This window comes from Pithys albifrons, chromosome 3 (assembly GCF_047495875.1).
Source record: "Pithys albifrons albifrons isolate INPA30051 chromosome 3, PitAlb_v1, whole genome shotgun sequence".
NCBI classification, from domain to species: Eukaryota; Metazoa; Chordata; class Aves; order Passeriformes; family Thamnophilidae; genus Pithys; species Pithys albifrons.
This window is the reverse complement of record NC_092460.1, coordinates 36,506,054-36,521,059: the sequence shown is the minus strand read 5'-3', so window position 1 is coordinate 36,521,059 and position 15,006 is coordinate 36,506,054. Positions and strand designations below refer to the sequence as shown.

At 42.2% G+C, this 15,006-nt stretch overlaps 1 protein-coding gene across 4 annotated transcripts in view; it reads right to left on the bottom strand.

Moving 5' to 3' along the window:
* The window catches only part of LMO3 (LIM domain only 3), a 61,891-nt gene extending 49,185 nt beyond the window's left edge, over positions 1-12,706 (bottom strand). The window contains exons 1-3 of one of the 4 annotated variants that reach the window (XM_071551370.1): positions 12,511-12,706; positions 12,229-12,294; positions 4,499-4,712 (exon numbers count right to left, since the gene is read on the bottom strand). In XM_071551370.1, coding sequence (XP_071407471.1) covers positions 4,499-4,704 — 206 coding nt within the window. In that variant the 5' untranslated portion in view covers positions 4,705-4,712; positions 12,229-12,294; positions 12,511-12,706. Of the gene's footprint in view, positions 1-4,498; positions 4,713-11,156; positions 11,286-12,228 lie in introns of those variants that run through there. The other 3 variants (XM_071551369.1, XM_071551371.1, XM_071551368.1) reach the window with 3 other exon arrangements.
* Between the last annotated feature and the right edge of the window lie 2,300 nt (positions 12,707-15,006).

The following is a 15,006-nucleotide window of genomic DNA, read 5'->3' as shown; positions in this document are numbered from 1 at the left end:
TTAAAAACTTGGCTTTTCTCAGGTCTTTCAATCAGCACGTGGCAAAAAGAAAAATCCAACCAACAAGATCTGTCCCTTTCTACAGGAATAGTAATCTACTAATTTTCATAGCTGTTCAGTGGTACTTTTAAAGTCTGCAGTGTATTTACAAACAAAATCAATACCAAGGTTGGGGGGATGGAGGATAGACTTTTGTGTCATCATCCCCCTCCCCCATCCTCAGTAAGGATCTAGATGTGTTAAGGGCAAAAATTCCACGCCAATATATTAGTTTTGTTAATCCTTTTCCTACGATCTTACTTGCCTGGCTAGGAAAATTATGCAAAAAGTAATAAAAGTTCTAATTCAATTTCCATGTTAAGAGACATTTGGAAAAAAAAATCAGAAGCCATATTCTTTGTGTTTACTAAGAGATATGCACTCCAACATTTAGTGTCACGGAGCTGGAGTTAAAACCAGAAACGGTGAAGATAATTTAGCTGCATGAATGCCTGCTCTTCAGTAAAATGCTGCCAAAATTAAATAGGAATGAAACAGCACTTTGTAGTCATTGGTCGCTCAGCGGGGTTTGCGTAGTTAAAAACCTAAGTGAAAAGGGTGATTGACCTACATTGCAACTAGCTTAGCACAGCTGTACTTTCGTATTTTTGCTGCATCCGAGGAAGCTCATTATTTAATACAACTGAGTTACATGTAATTGTCAGTCTTTCATTTTACACTTCTAGGGGGCAGATACTAATCTCAAATGTGCAGCAGGCGCTATCAGGCATCTGGAAACATCCGTGGCTGCCCATGTGCAGGGAAGGCTAAGAGATGGGATTGCACACAGTTGCACCTGAAATTAGGAGGCTGCCCAGGGGTAGGACCACCTCAAAAATATAGAGAAAGCAAATGAGCAGATGGTACAGAAAGCAAATCCCTTGGCACCCCAAAGGCAAACGCTCCACTGTTTCCCTATTGTTTTGAGCAGAAGGGGCCCAGAATGCACAACCAAAGTACATTTCACACGACTCATACCTGCAGTTTAAATAAGTAATAACATTCCAGTTAACAACGAGTTTGACATGTTAACAGCTGAAGGGCTGTTAACATAATGACTGGTCATTAATGGCAGTAATGACAGATTTCAAAGGGAATATTGTGCTTGTAAATGGACATGCTGCCAGTCAGAAGAGAGGACAGAGCAGGATAGGCTGATACATTAAGATGTCACCCATACAGCTCTGGAGGGAAAAAAGGGGGGAAAAGAAACTTCTTGCATATTTCACTTACTGAAAACGGACTTGAAATATTGGCGTAAACCTAAGTTCCTTAAATTAAGTCTTCACTTTCTAACCCAAGAGTGTATAAGCAGAAGACAGAAGCCTGGAGGGGAATTATACTCTGCATATCATTTTCACTGAGTGTGTTATTTCTAACATTGAGTCCTTTCTTTACTCAAGTCAGTTCTCATCCTCGTTAACAAAACGGAGTTCATTCCTGCTGTGGCCACCCTAATACCCTTGGTGTCATATGTCACTGCTGAAACCACTGGAGTGCCTTACATGAATCAGATTCCAGGGTAAAACCTCGCACATGCAAAGCATCTTCCAAGCTCATTACCTCATTAAAGATTCCTTCCATCCCCTCAATCCCTCCCAATCCAGAGAAAAATGTTTTAATATAGTATAATTAACTAATTTTACCAAAGGAGAGAGCTAAAGCAAAGCAAGTTTTGAAGTTCTGAAGATACAGAGTATTTATAAGAAGCTCAAAGTGGGAACCTCAGGGCTCAACTGCAGCACAAGTGCGTGCATCAGGGCTGAGGGAGGGATTGGTTTTTTTGGCAGGCATCTCTAAATGAAAGATTCTGGAAGTATTTTTGCAAGCAGGCAAAGACACAATCACAGAGTTTATGAATTTGAACATGAATGCTAAAGCACCCAAACTGGCTACATTATTGCTTGTAGCATCTGTAGAATGGCTCTCTTATTGAAAGGCATAATGAACACTGAGAGACAAGTTAATAAGCAATTTTACTCTTTATAGTATCATTCAAGCCCCATATCCTCTAGAGGGCACCACATAAATTAATAGGAAGCCAGAACTGTTGTATACATAGCAAAGACACCCTTTATGGTTAAAAAGAAAAAAACAATAGTATGAAACCATAATCAAACCCTAATCTGATCATTAGTACAATTCAATTTGTTCTGTAAATTCGTATCAAGTGAGTTGCTAAATATGAAAGCTTATTTGACTGCAGAGCCAGAGAAAATTTAACTAGTTTCTACATTAGCATTAAAAAGATCACTTTTATAGGTTCAGTGCATAACTAAGTAGATAAGATGCAACGAGGCAAATGACTATCTGCAATTACCTTAAGTGCATCAGTTCGAAGTTTAGTGTAAATACCTATTTTAAATCTACGCACTCACAAGTATCAATGAAAAAAAAGAGCTCATGACAAAATAGCTTCATTAAGACTTGATAAATCCAGATACAAAAAACAGAAACATCTTAAAACGGATTATAGGATTTTTCATGTATCCTGGTTTCAATGGTGCAAAATTAAAAGATGTTGTGTATAAAAGAATGACTTAAACACCATTCCTGAATGTGGTCATGACATAAAAAAATAGTCTCCTTTCTCTGAATTGTTTAGTATGAATTTTAAGAATCTATTAGCAAAATATTTACTCCTGTTAAACCTTCAAAGACCAGGCAGCGACTGTGTGTGTTGGTGCATCTGTGCTGGGGAAATACTTTGCTCGTATCTCTACTACTAGATCACTTTTGGTTTTGATTTTGAACATTTGATTTTAAACATTGAATCTGCTGCACTAGCACTTGGGAGATTCCGTAAGTTCAAAGTCTCCAGCAAATTTGGAACTCGGATAAAACAGCCAGAGCAGAGTTTTCTCACTCCTGCAAGCATTTGTTGTATAAGGATTCTAAAAATGGGTTTTATAAATTGGGATGCTACTTCCTCCCTGCCCCAGAAGCTGTTCCAACTCCTCTCTATGCACATTCACTTTAAGATCACAAGTGAATCAGGTTTACGTACAACAATTCCATTCTGTTCCAACAGTTTTTAAAAGTGTGGGTTTTTTGGCAGCTTTAACCAAACAGCTTTAAAGATGCAGACTCCATGCTAAATTCCCAGCACACTTTCATGGGTTCAGTCCAGAGCTTTACAAGGCAGTAGAATACTTTTACCACTAAGCAGTCTAAGCCCATGTCTGAAGAACCTGATCTGCCTTGAAGCCCCAGCTCAACAAATGCACAGCATGTTTGTGAAGGTTTTTGTTCCACTCTAGGAAAAAAGAGGTTGCTACGTGGCCAGCCAGAGTACCAATAGTTAATGCTTTACTCTTGATTCCTGTTCCAACCTACCCACACTGTACAACTTGGGAACTGATTGGTGCATGGGAACCTCCTATTTGGTACCTGTACTTAAGATGAACTTGTAAGTTAACGTGCTCAAAAAGAATTTTAATTTTTCCCCAATGTATTACTGACTTCAATGTCCCTTTAAAAGAAAAAGGTTTCACTAAAGGGGCAAAGGAAATATTCCCAGAAGTTCACCTTAGCCTGGAGCAGCTAGTCTCATTAGTCCCCCTCTACAGGGAGTGGAGGAAAGGTACTACTATAGGAAATAGGTGCTCGGAATCACCCCAGAGGAGCCTTTTCTCTCTATTTACTATTGGGAGCCCAGGGAGACTAAACTTGCTGATCAAACTTAGGTCCTGCAAAGTAGCCCTATTTATTGACATACGATCTGCAGACAAACTGCTCATCAGTACTTTGCTGTGAGTTATTTCTCAAATACTTTTGAGGACATAGGTCCACAAGCAAACAAGGAGACAGAACATCAGGTGGCAATTTGCTGTCTCTAACAAACGGCAACAGAATAGCAAATTAAATCAGGAGCAGAGTGGATTGGAACTTGCTTACTAGACATATGTTTTTTAAGCATGGGAAGATAGCTGGTCATCTTAGTCCAGCGAATGACAACATTCATACAAGCCTGAGTGTCATAAATGAAATCCCTGTGTAAACTAAGAGGACAAAAGCAAGTAAGCAGAGATGGGTGAAACACTCCTCCCTTACAGAGTTCAAACCCTGCACTGAAGCTGGGTAAAAAACATTCATGCAGTTTCAGGCTGATACACCTGGCCACCACTGTGATGTGAGAAGGAGGAGAGGGAGTAGGAGACCACCGGCTCCCCAGGAGCATGGTGCTGTGGGAATCACGAAAGGATTAACTCTCTTCTGCCTGAGAGCACAGGACAGTGGTATTGGCATCAGAAATCTGGCAGCCACTGGCACAACCTGGTTACATGTGCCTTCTGATTCAGATTTTAATTTCAGCTCCATATTTCAGTACTTGGTTCCTCATCCTTCACATATACTCAGCCTTGCAGCCCTCGACTACTGCTTATGCAATAGCAGCTATGTAGGAAGGAAGAATGGATTTACCAAGTTTGTTCGTGAATGGAAGTACGACATGACCTACCTCAGATAGTCTCTGCGACAAAGGATAAGGTTGGCTTTGGTGTACAAGGTAGAGCCCACCTCCCCCAGGCGACAGTCACAGCAGGCACATTTCAGGCAGTCTTCATGCCAATATTTGTCCAGGGCTTTTAGAAGATATCGGTCTTTAATCTTACGGTTGCAGCCAGCACAACCTTTCGGCTTGGTGTCTGGCTGGACTGAGAGCATTTGTATACCTGAAATACAGGAAGACAAGAGAACAGGGAAAATAGATATTCTCTCTGCCCTTTTCTTCTTCCATCTCCCGTCTCACCCTACACCCAGTTCATTTAAAAGGCAATGGCGTAGATAGGATAAAATAACCTAGACAGTCCACAGCAAAACAAGGCTAAGATAAATTTGAGAGCAGAAACTTCCACTGCTCTAAGTTTTACAGCTTATCTTTAACACTTCATTTACCTGTTCTCTTTGCTGAAAGAAAATAAGATTAAAAAAATTAAAATGAAATATTAAAAAAGTTCTGTCGAAAAGTCATTCCCTTTCAGCCAAAGAATCCAATATTTACCAACACAAAATTTAAATAAAAAGCATATCTATGATGGCAAAAACAGCTAAATCCACATATTTGGACTTATTTGCATTATCTTTATAAATATAAAAGCACTCCAGATTCTAAAGAAGACTGAAGCTGTTAGAGGCATAGGGACAGAGTTTTGAGGAGGTTTAACAGAAATTTCGATGGTGGTGGGAGGGGTGGGTATGTGTTTTTTTAAGATTTTAGGTCTCATTAGACACATTAACGAAGTGATGAGATCTCCAGACACTTCAGTAGCAGCACTGTAGTTACAACTCGCAGTGTAATGACCTTCTGAAAAGTCTGATTTGAAATAATCTGCACAAAGTCAGAGTGTTTCTCACTTTTCAAGGAAAAACAAAACCAAAATAAAAATTAAAAATAATAATATTTAAAACCCCAAAAAGCCAAACAAAAAACCCCAAAAAACAAACAAACGACTCCAAACAAATGAATGAACAAAACCAAAAAAATCTCAAACTAAAGCAACCCAACCCACAAAACTCCCAAACCCACCCAAAAATGCAGTCCCACTTTCCAATCCCAATTTTAGCCAACAGCTGGTTCAGGGCAAGGAGTACAGTAGTGTCCATTAAGAATGTATACATCTTCTGATGGAATAGCAGAGAGCATTTAAAAAACAATTCAAACACCTGAAACACTGTTTAATAGACAGAACTGGTAAAAGTGGGACACAGTTGAGTGATGTTACTCAGAGCAACACAGCCAGCTTGCAGGGATCTATTCAAAAATCAATTGCCCTTAGTTTTACAGCAAATGAGGAGAGGTCACTGCCCCAAAGTGCTTACAGACTGGTCTCTCCTGCTTAGTCACATGAACTGTCATCCCGTTGCACTCAGACCAATTATCTGAAAGGTACTTCTTAGAATAAACAAAATTATAGCCCTAAGGATATTTTATTGGACATCAAACAGGCACCTGAGAGAAGGAAAGAACTGATATGCTATTTGACTGTTAGGTTATCTCACTATTTTAAAGCCAGAGATGCAACTTAAAAAAGATGCTGTTCATTAGAATGTATCTGAATATTACCGTGAGGGTTTGTCAAGACTGGGGAACAAACGCAGAGACAGGGAAAGACCAAATAAATTCTCATAACAGAGAAAAGCAAATTCAAGATCTCATCAAGAATGCTCTACTACCTACTGTTAAGAAAACTTTACAGCCCCAGCTTCTATCAGCAGATCTTGCCTGGTGCTGTAACACACCACTACAGACAGGCAGGCTCAGGGAAATAGAACACAAACACCTTGGGGTTTAGGTTTTGATTTCGTTGGTTTCTTTTGTGGGTTTGCTTTTTTAAAAGCTCTCCTAGGAAAAATACAAAAGCCAGGACAACCTTTGTAGCAATTGTAGAATGTGCCTTTGTGGATATTAACGCTACAAAGACAAGAGGCTCAATGCTACACCACCTGAGATGTCCCATGGATATCTACACAAGTGTGTGTGAAACACACTGAATCCACGTGGACTACAGTGACACTAGAGCCAGTTAAGTGACTTTCCAGTGTTCCCAACATGAACTCTTAAGTTATACCTGTAGAGCTGATCACTGAATTAGAAACACTGATTCTCACTGTGACATGTTAGCACAACAGCCTTGCTCCCCTCTTTGCAGTACAGTCTATTACACATCTTGGACCGACACATTTATCTGTTGAATTTGCTGTCCAGTTGCATCAGACAGTTCTGCTAGTGGGCACCCCGAAGTACCACAGCAGTACTGCTGCATAAGGTCTAAAACTCATGACAAGAGCGTAAGGTCTGTATTCTTTTATCAAAAAGAGTAAAAACGGTCATTTCTGCCTTCCTATTACTCCCAAATTGATGCTGCTCTCATAGGTCCTACACCTCTTAAAGACTCCTATGATCTATTTCTCATTCACAAGGGGGAGGATGAGATCCAGCAACCTGCACAAGGCTTCACAGTCTGTGTGGCAAATCTGGGAACGAATGCACACATCTCCTCTTGAGAAAGCACCGTGAGACAAAGGCTGAGTCTTTATTTTCAGTTGACAGCTGACTCCTCTTACTCCAGGGTACGTACACAAAGCAGCAAAATAACATGACTACAAATAAACAACTAAAAGCAGTGAAAACATCAGAGATTTTTTTTAAGAAACCCATACCAGACTGTAAAGGGAAGTCCTGCTAAAACTGTAATATCATCACTTGGCCAAAAAGCCTTAATCTGTAGTGTTGTTTATCACAATAGAATATAAATATTCTCTAGATGCCAACAACAGGCTTATCCCCAGCCCCTCTCTTTGGCCATGTAGAGGACAAATGCATAAAATTGGCCACAATATGTATAAACTTCTTCGAACTCTGTAAAAAAAGTTCAGAAGCATGAAGGGCTGTTCTAGGACTTTAATCTTTAGCTCCAGGGAAACCAGAATAAACTAGGAACTAATACAGTTAAAGGCTTTAACGGAAAAAATCTTAATGTAAAAATTTAGTTGCCTGATAAGGAAGCGGGTTAGAGAGTGGAGGCTGACAGTCTCTGATCCAGCTGATCTACTGTCCTGCACTGTCTGAAGGGAACAAGATGCCACAGAAACATGGCCAAACAAGTGAATATCTGAGCAGATTTTAGTAATAAAGACTGATAATTCCCAAGGTATACACTGCAAACATGAAGTTATTGTATTACAAATAAAACTGCAGCTTGTACATACCCTGCACAGCTTTTGAAATATTTGCTACATGGGGGAAGTCAGAGCCCTGTCATTCACATTGGTTAGCCCAAACCCTTCTTATACAGACGGGTGAAAAGGGGCAGACACTCCATGGAAGTAGTGTTTGTAACCCTGCATGTCTATTTTCCTGAGGCAGAGATAGAAGGTGGTGCTGACATCCCACTGGCAGCATCTTCAGATTAGGGATTCAATCTGCAGCAGCTTTTGGAGAGAAGCAATGCTCTTCTCCTCTGATAGAACTGATCTTTTTGCACTTTACTTGCAATGAAGCTGCTTTTATTTTAATGAAAATAAATCCCTGAACTACTGCTTAATCATAAAGAAGTTACTCTTTTTTTGAAGTGTAGAAATGTTCTAAACAAAAAAAAGTCAAGAAGTGTTTCACGTATCTCCAAATTTGCAAACATCCTTTTCTTTGCATGGCCTGTTTAAATCACTTAATTTTGATAACAGAGAATTTTATTACTTTTTTCTGTGTTGTACAAGCCACTTTAATGCAGATCACCTCACAGACAATCTCTCTTTCCTTTAACATTCCTATAAGATCTCCAATGCAGTTGCACTTTTCAGATATGCACTCAAGTATTTTTAGCTCTCTCTTAATTTGGCAGTAAGAATACCTGCAGTCTACTGTCAGCCAGCTTTTCACTGGCTGTGGTTTAAGCACTCGTTTATGTCGTAGGACACAGGAAGGACCCTTTTAGAGGCTAACAGCACCCACAAAACCACCTAAACTGTTCACCGCTTAAGTATCAGGTAGCAATACACAGCACTGCTGCCTGCCTGCCCTATTCTCCCTCTCCCCCAGGAAAACTGGGCTTAGGGAGCACTTTCAAAACATCATACAATTCCCTAAGTGCTGCACCCAGTCTGTAAAAAAAAAAAAAAAAATCAAACCCAGGTTTTCCTTCAGTTCTGCAGAGTCCTGCCGATGCTCTGCATCACAGAGCAGATCTGTTCTCAGAACTGAGAAATTTCAGTGCCTAGTCTGTCACTGTCAAACAAACCCTTTTTATTTTCCCCCAATATGCTTTCAAGGGCTTCCTCTATCCTTCCCTCCATTCCCTCCCTCCCTCCCTCCACCCCTAGTCCCTAAGATAGTGCACATAAACTGCAGAGCTGTTTCAGGAATAAGACTTGTTCATCACCATCCACCACCTTTAGAATTTTTGAAGGGAGAACTTAATAACCTGACTTGGAGGTTTACAGATTTCTTTCGATCTCCCCACATAAGTTTGATGCAACTGACTCCTATCCCTGTTTATTGTTATTATCATGTGATGAAATCACATCTTTAGAGGAAAGGTTTTTGGAAAAAGCTAAATTAGGCTCTTGGAGGAAGGCAGAGAAAAAAAAATCCATTTCACTTAAATCATCACCCTTCTCAAAAATCAAAGGGAATGAAGATTTGACATAATGATCTGTATTTTGTTAGTGATTTAGGAGCATCTGTAAGCAGGATTAGTTCCTGATGGTGTCGAGCGTGGCACAAGACACACAGAACTCAGTTTCTGGTTTGTGGTACAGACAACTAGGTATTATGCAATGGATCACTCACAAACTTTTAAAGACCACTCTTCCCCTCTTTTTCAGAGGCATGCACACAGTTCTACCAAGGACAGTAGTACATACAGCAAAAAAGGGAAAGCTTACCACTATTTAGTAAAAAAAATAAAATCAGTTTGCAGCAAATTAAGTATTGGTGCATCAGTCTTTAAAAGACAGCAAACTGACAGAAAGCATGCAGTGAACAAGAGAGTTAGAGGTCTAGTAGAAGAAAAAAGAATACTTTTCCAATGCTTTCCCACTTTGTAGCTTCATTCTACAAGCATTCAGAGCTCCACTAATTTAGGACAATAAACGCACAGACTTAAAAGGAAAAAAGTAAAGGTTTCAGAAGCTAAGCAACATTTCAGAACTTGCATGTAGCACATCAGGAGTCGTAACTAGTTTAAGATTGGCATGTAAATTGTTCCGTGGAAAATTCTTATTGCCTCCGAGACCCTGCTATTCTGAGTTATTTGACAGTTTAAGGGAAATCATAATTAAAAAAAGAGACATAAATAATAGCCTGTGCAGTGTGGTGCACAGAAATAAGTGGAACCATTTCATTTAAACTCTGGTGAGCTTTTAATTGCCTGGATTGCATTGTGAACCAGCCTAACGGTTGATTGCCTCCATTATGCTCTCTTGTTCTGTGCCATTCATCCGCACAGTCTCAGCTTCTGTAGTTAACACAACAAAGTAACCGCAACTCCATAACACTCAGGGTTTTTCTAAAAAAATAAAAGTAAGGATTTTAGTACTCAGAATATAATCTCTTCTGTATACTTTTAAGTTAATTTCCCATGGTATATAACTAAACTTTACCTCTCCTCCCTTTTTCCACAGAGGAATCTGCTTTTTTTCTTTTTTCTTTTCTTTTTTTTTTTTTTTTTAATAAATAAAGGACATCGGTTGGAAGGGGAGAGATGGGGGGAAAAAAAAGTGGTTAGGCAAAAAATAAAAATGAGAATGCAGTCCCACAGCTGGGAGCAGTGATACAGATTAAAAGAATTTGGCCAACATGGCTAGTCGATTGCCAAGAGACACCAAACAAAAGATTTCTCTTCTTCTTTTCCCTTCTCTTTTTTGAAAGCTAGATTGGGCCTAAAAGCTTGTTTCTCTCTGTTCACTGGCCCAGAGCATCCCTGCAGGCTGTAGCCCCCTAAGGGACAACCCAGCAAATAGATGTACCCAGATCTCAGGGACCGGAGCTGCTTAGCTATGTTCCTACCATGGCGTGTCCCCCCCCCCCCATCTCTCTCTCTCCCATCCTCTCACACTCTCCCCCTCCATTTTTTAGAGCAGTAGTGCTGGGAACCAATTTGATTCCCTTTTTCACCAATGCAGCTGCAAGGCTCAGAGATACTGACATTTTTCCACTCTTATCAGTTTAATTACAGTTACCATGGCAGCAAAGTGCTAGTGCTTGGCAAAGGCCAACAAGAGATTTGCAAGACTGAGTTCAATTTTGATGCAGCTCACATGCAAAATAAAAAAATAAGTAAAAAATATACGCTCTACAACAAAGAATCCCTTTTTGAAGTTAGACGCTCAAGCCTTTTATGCCAATTCCGTTCCGAGCATGACAAGGACGGGGAGAGGGAGGTGGGGAAAGCACGTCGCGATGTTTGTTGCACTGAGCAAAACGAATAGGTTTAAAGAGCAGTCCTACAGAGCTGTCCTAGGAAGAGGTGTTTTGGGTCTCTTCAGAGCACACGCCGACACAGCCTCTCGCTACGGCAGCGCGTTGAGGATGGAAGAGGAAGGAGGACCCCCCCGCCTACCCCCGGGAGCGCTCCGCTGCGCTCGCTGCGCGCCAGCGCCGGGGACCGCCGCCTTACCAAAACTTTTCTCCTTTTTCTGCATGAGTTGATGTACGGGCGCCTGGAGAGCTCCTTCTCATTAAAGCACCAAATCTTGGCAAAAGTCGCAAGTGCTTCCTCGGCTAGGGTCAAGTGAGCGGGAGCGCGGCGCGCCGCAGCGGGGGCGGGGGGCGGCGGGGATGGGGATGGGAATGGGGCGGGGGGGGCGGCACACCCCGAGCCGCCGGCCCCGCACGGCGATGGCGAGCGACAAAGCCACATGCTCCCCTAACTCTGCCCGTAAGCCTATAATCCCAGCGGTCTCTTAGCTTTGTTGTAACAAATGGGTTTGATTAAACTGTCACATGCGGTGTTAGCATACCGTATCGTGCTCGGTATGGAGGGAGAACGGGGCGGGGGTGAAGAAAAAGAGGAAAAGAAAGGCTCGGAGCCAGAAGTACTGCTTCATAACGCCAGCCTGGCTGCCCTTCCCTCACGCCGGTCCGGGAGAGGGAGGATGTGTGAGCCCGGACCCCGCGGCCGGTGCGCTCCCTGCCACCCCCGGCCCGCTCTGCGCCCCCTGGGGCTCCCCGCCCCGCTCCTGCCTCCGCTCTGCCCAAAGGGTTAACCCTGCACAGAACCAGTTGCAAATTAAACTGCTGTACGGGGAGGTTTGTGGATTAAAGCCGGGGAGTGGGAAATTAACTGACTCCCTTGATAATTGAGAGCACGTTTCGAGAAGCTCTGGAAGAAGCAAGAATAATAATAACAATAATAACGGGGAGGGGGTGGTGGTGGGGCTACAATTCATTGTTAACTTTGACTGCTATTTCTCGAGACGTACAGTCGGATGGGTTTCGCTCAGCATCCTCCCCTTGCATGTATTTCATATCTCATCATAAAAATAATGAAGCCTCACATGATTTAAACAAAACAGTCTCAGCAGAGCTGCAGCTTGAGTGAAAGTTGCAGTGCAGAGATATGTGCGTGTGTGTGTATTGCAGCCCTGGCTTATGACTCAGAGAGAGACGGAGAGAGAGGGAGAGAGAGAGTGATGCAGACACACATACACAAATGACCCAAAGCTTATGTACACAGTTGCCTCACTTACCTTCTCAATTAAGCGATACAGGGGAGGCAGTTCAATAAGCACAGTGGCTGCTTTGTAGCTCTTCTCCTTGGAAAAGGTCAAAAAGAAGCATTGTTTGGGGAAAAAATAAAGAGGGGGTGGGAGAGATGGGGAGGGAGATCGCTATTCTTTAAGTTTAAAATAATGAGGTCCTCAAGGATCCGCCAAGTAATTGTGTTGACCGCATCCGAGCTACAGGTGTCCTCCTTTTAGTATCTTGCAGTCCAAGGCTGTCTGTCTCCGTCCTGGCTGAAGACAACTTACCTAAAGCAGCGTGTGAGGAGCCGAGTTGAATGAAGTCAGGGCTTTATCAGCTGCAAAATGCAATCCCTTACCAGCCAGACATAATACAGCAAAAGAAAAGGTCACTCAGTTATTACTGAGCCAGCAGAGCCCAGGCAGCTCTTGTGGAAGACCACAGAGAAGCAGCTCCCTTCCGATTTAAGGCTATTTACCTCTCTCCCCCTCCACCCACCCACCCACCCTTTCTCTCCCCCCTCCCAACTCCCCCTTTCTCTCTCTCTCCCTCTCGCTTTCTCTGTCGTTCTGCAGCTCGCTCAAGTACAGCCGCCCTCGGAAAGTGCAAAGCAGCCAGGAGACAGATTGGGCTTTGTTGGTAATTTCCCATGGTGAAAATTTACAAGCCTGCAAGTGCAGTCAGCAAAACCACATGCATATGCTAGACACAAACACCAGGGACACACACACACGCACACACAAGTGACCTCTACTGAAGCGGCTCAGGATCACCTTCCCACAGAGTGCTCCAGAAAGAGACCCGGGGAATCAGGGGAGCGTCACCGCCCCCCCCCCCCCCCCAACGCCCCGCCATCCCTCTTCCCAAAGTACTTTGCTTAAACAAAACCGTAAGTTGCCCACGCGAGAGAATAATAAAAAAAAAAGGCAAGATACACAAGATACATATCTCTCTATTAATGAGTAATGAGAAACGTCCCTGAAGGTGAAAACTTTGCCTCTCTCCTGAATCTGAGCTACTCAGAAAGCAGTGGAAACTCCGGCGTGAAAGTTTCCCACTCCTCGGCTCGGTTCCCAGCCCGGCCACTCCCGGTCCCCGCTTGCCACATGCCACCCCCATCACTGCACTGCTGACGCTGAATGCTGAAGGAAATCAAGCAGTTTGCCCCCCCCCTACAGCATCCCCGTACCGGGAACTGAAGACAGATCCTTATTCTCTACCTAGTGTTGGAGAGGGGGAAAAAATAATAGTCACTGCGGTGTTATAGGTGTTGAACACACTTGACCACGAGACAGACAGACATGCAAACACACAAGACTTTGATATTCAGTCACTCTCACAGATTATTGTTTCTTAGTGTTTTATAATAAAGACGTTGAGCCGAGCCTAGCCTACTGTAAATAAAGTTAAAAAGAATCCAAAGCTTCTTCCCCTTAGAGCCATCTGCAGCTGGAGAAAGACCAGATTAAGAATTTGTGAATACAGTTTTCAGACTTCAAAGTGAATATCTGTTGTCTGCTATTAGAAGCACCACACTAGATTTTCACAAAGCTTTGAAAGATGTCAGCTTACAATATACCCTAAATTTGAATGACACTCACATTATAGAAGTCTTTCAAGACCCAAGAAAGATTTAAAAACATTGAAGTGCTCTGCCATCTACAACCCTCCCTCGTATAATCCAGCAGCTCTAATAAGAATCAAAGCAACCTCACAAATGCATGTTTAGGACAGGTTTCCCCCCTCCACCAAGTAAGTTTCTCCTTTTTTTTTTTTAATACCTAGAGATATATAAAGGTTCCTGGAACAAGCATGCTGTGCAATAAACAATTCCTGAATCTCTTGCCCCTCTCCCTCTAAGTTGTAACAAAACTCAGCCACAACCAACCTGAGCAGGAACCCGAAAAGCACAATCAGAGGCAGCAGACTAACAGAGCCCCTTTCTGCTGATTTGATCAGCACACAGAGAAAAGCCAAACTTGACAGAAACCTGGTCCTCTCCTGCACGCACCCATATGCTCAGAAGAGCCTCACTTCCCTCTGTTTATGGACTACCTCTGCCACAACCACTCTGGAAATACAACAGTGTGAGTGTGTGTGTTCTCTCCACCAATGCACTCGGAGAAGAAAAGAGGGAGGGAGAAGTTATGTGTGGGGAAAGGGAGAAATAAAATCAAAACAAATGGTACAGCTAATGAGGACAATTAAATTAATTATGTTCAAGGAGATGAGATTTTTTTTCCCTCCAACTGTATGATCTGTTACCCCTCGCTGGCAACTGCTGCTCTGTAATTCATGGCAACTGATTAGTGCATCTATGCAAATCTTTGTTTAAATCATTCAACTAATTAAATGATGGGATTATTCCTCTGCCTACGGTGACATCATTCGCAGTAATTAGTACTCTATTTGGACTGTGGCAATAAGATACCCGATGTCAACACCAACCTGCAAAGACATTAACCACTTTGTCACTTTGTGTGTGTGTGTATGTGTGTGCATGTGCGGGAAAGAGAAAGGAACAAACACCCAGATCTAATTGCATCTTCCACCCCTCTTTACACTCCCCCCACCAATCAAGGATTCTTAAAAAAAACCTACAAAAAACCAACTTACTGAATAATATGCCAAACCACATGTGTAAAGGAATAAAATGGAATAGTTAACATTCAGCTCCATGCCATTCATTTCCCCCTAAAATGTAATGATAATTAGATGGGTCATAAAATGCTCTTCTTTTCATTATGACTGATGAAATGCATTAAAGCTGACAGGGTATTACC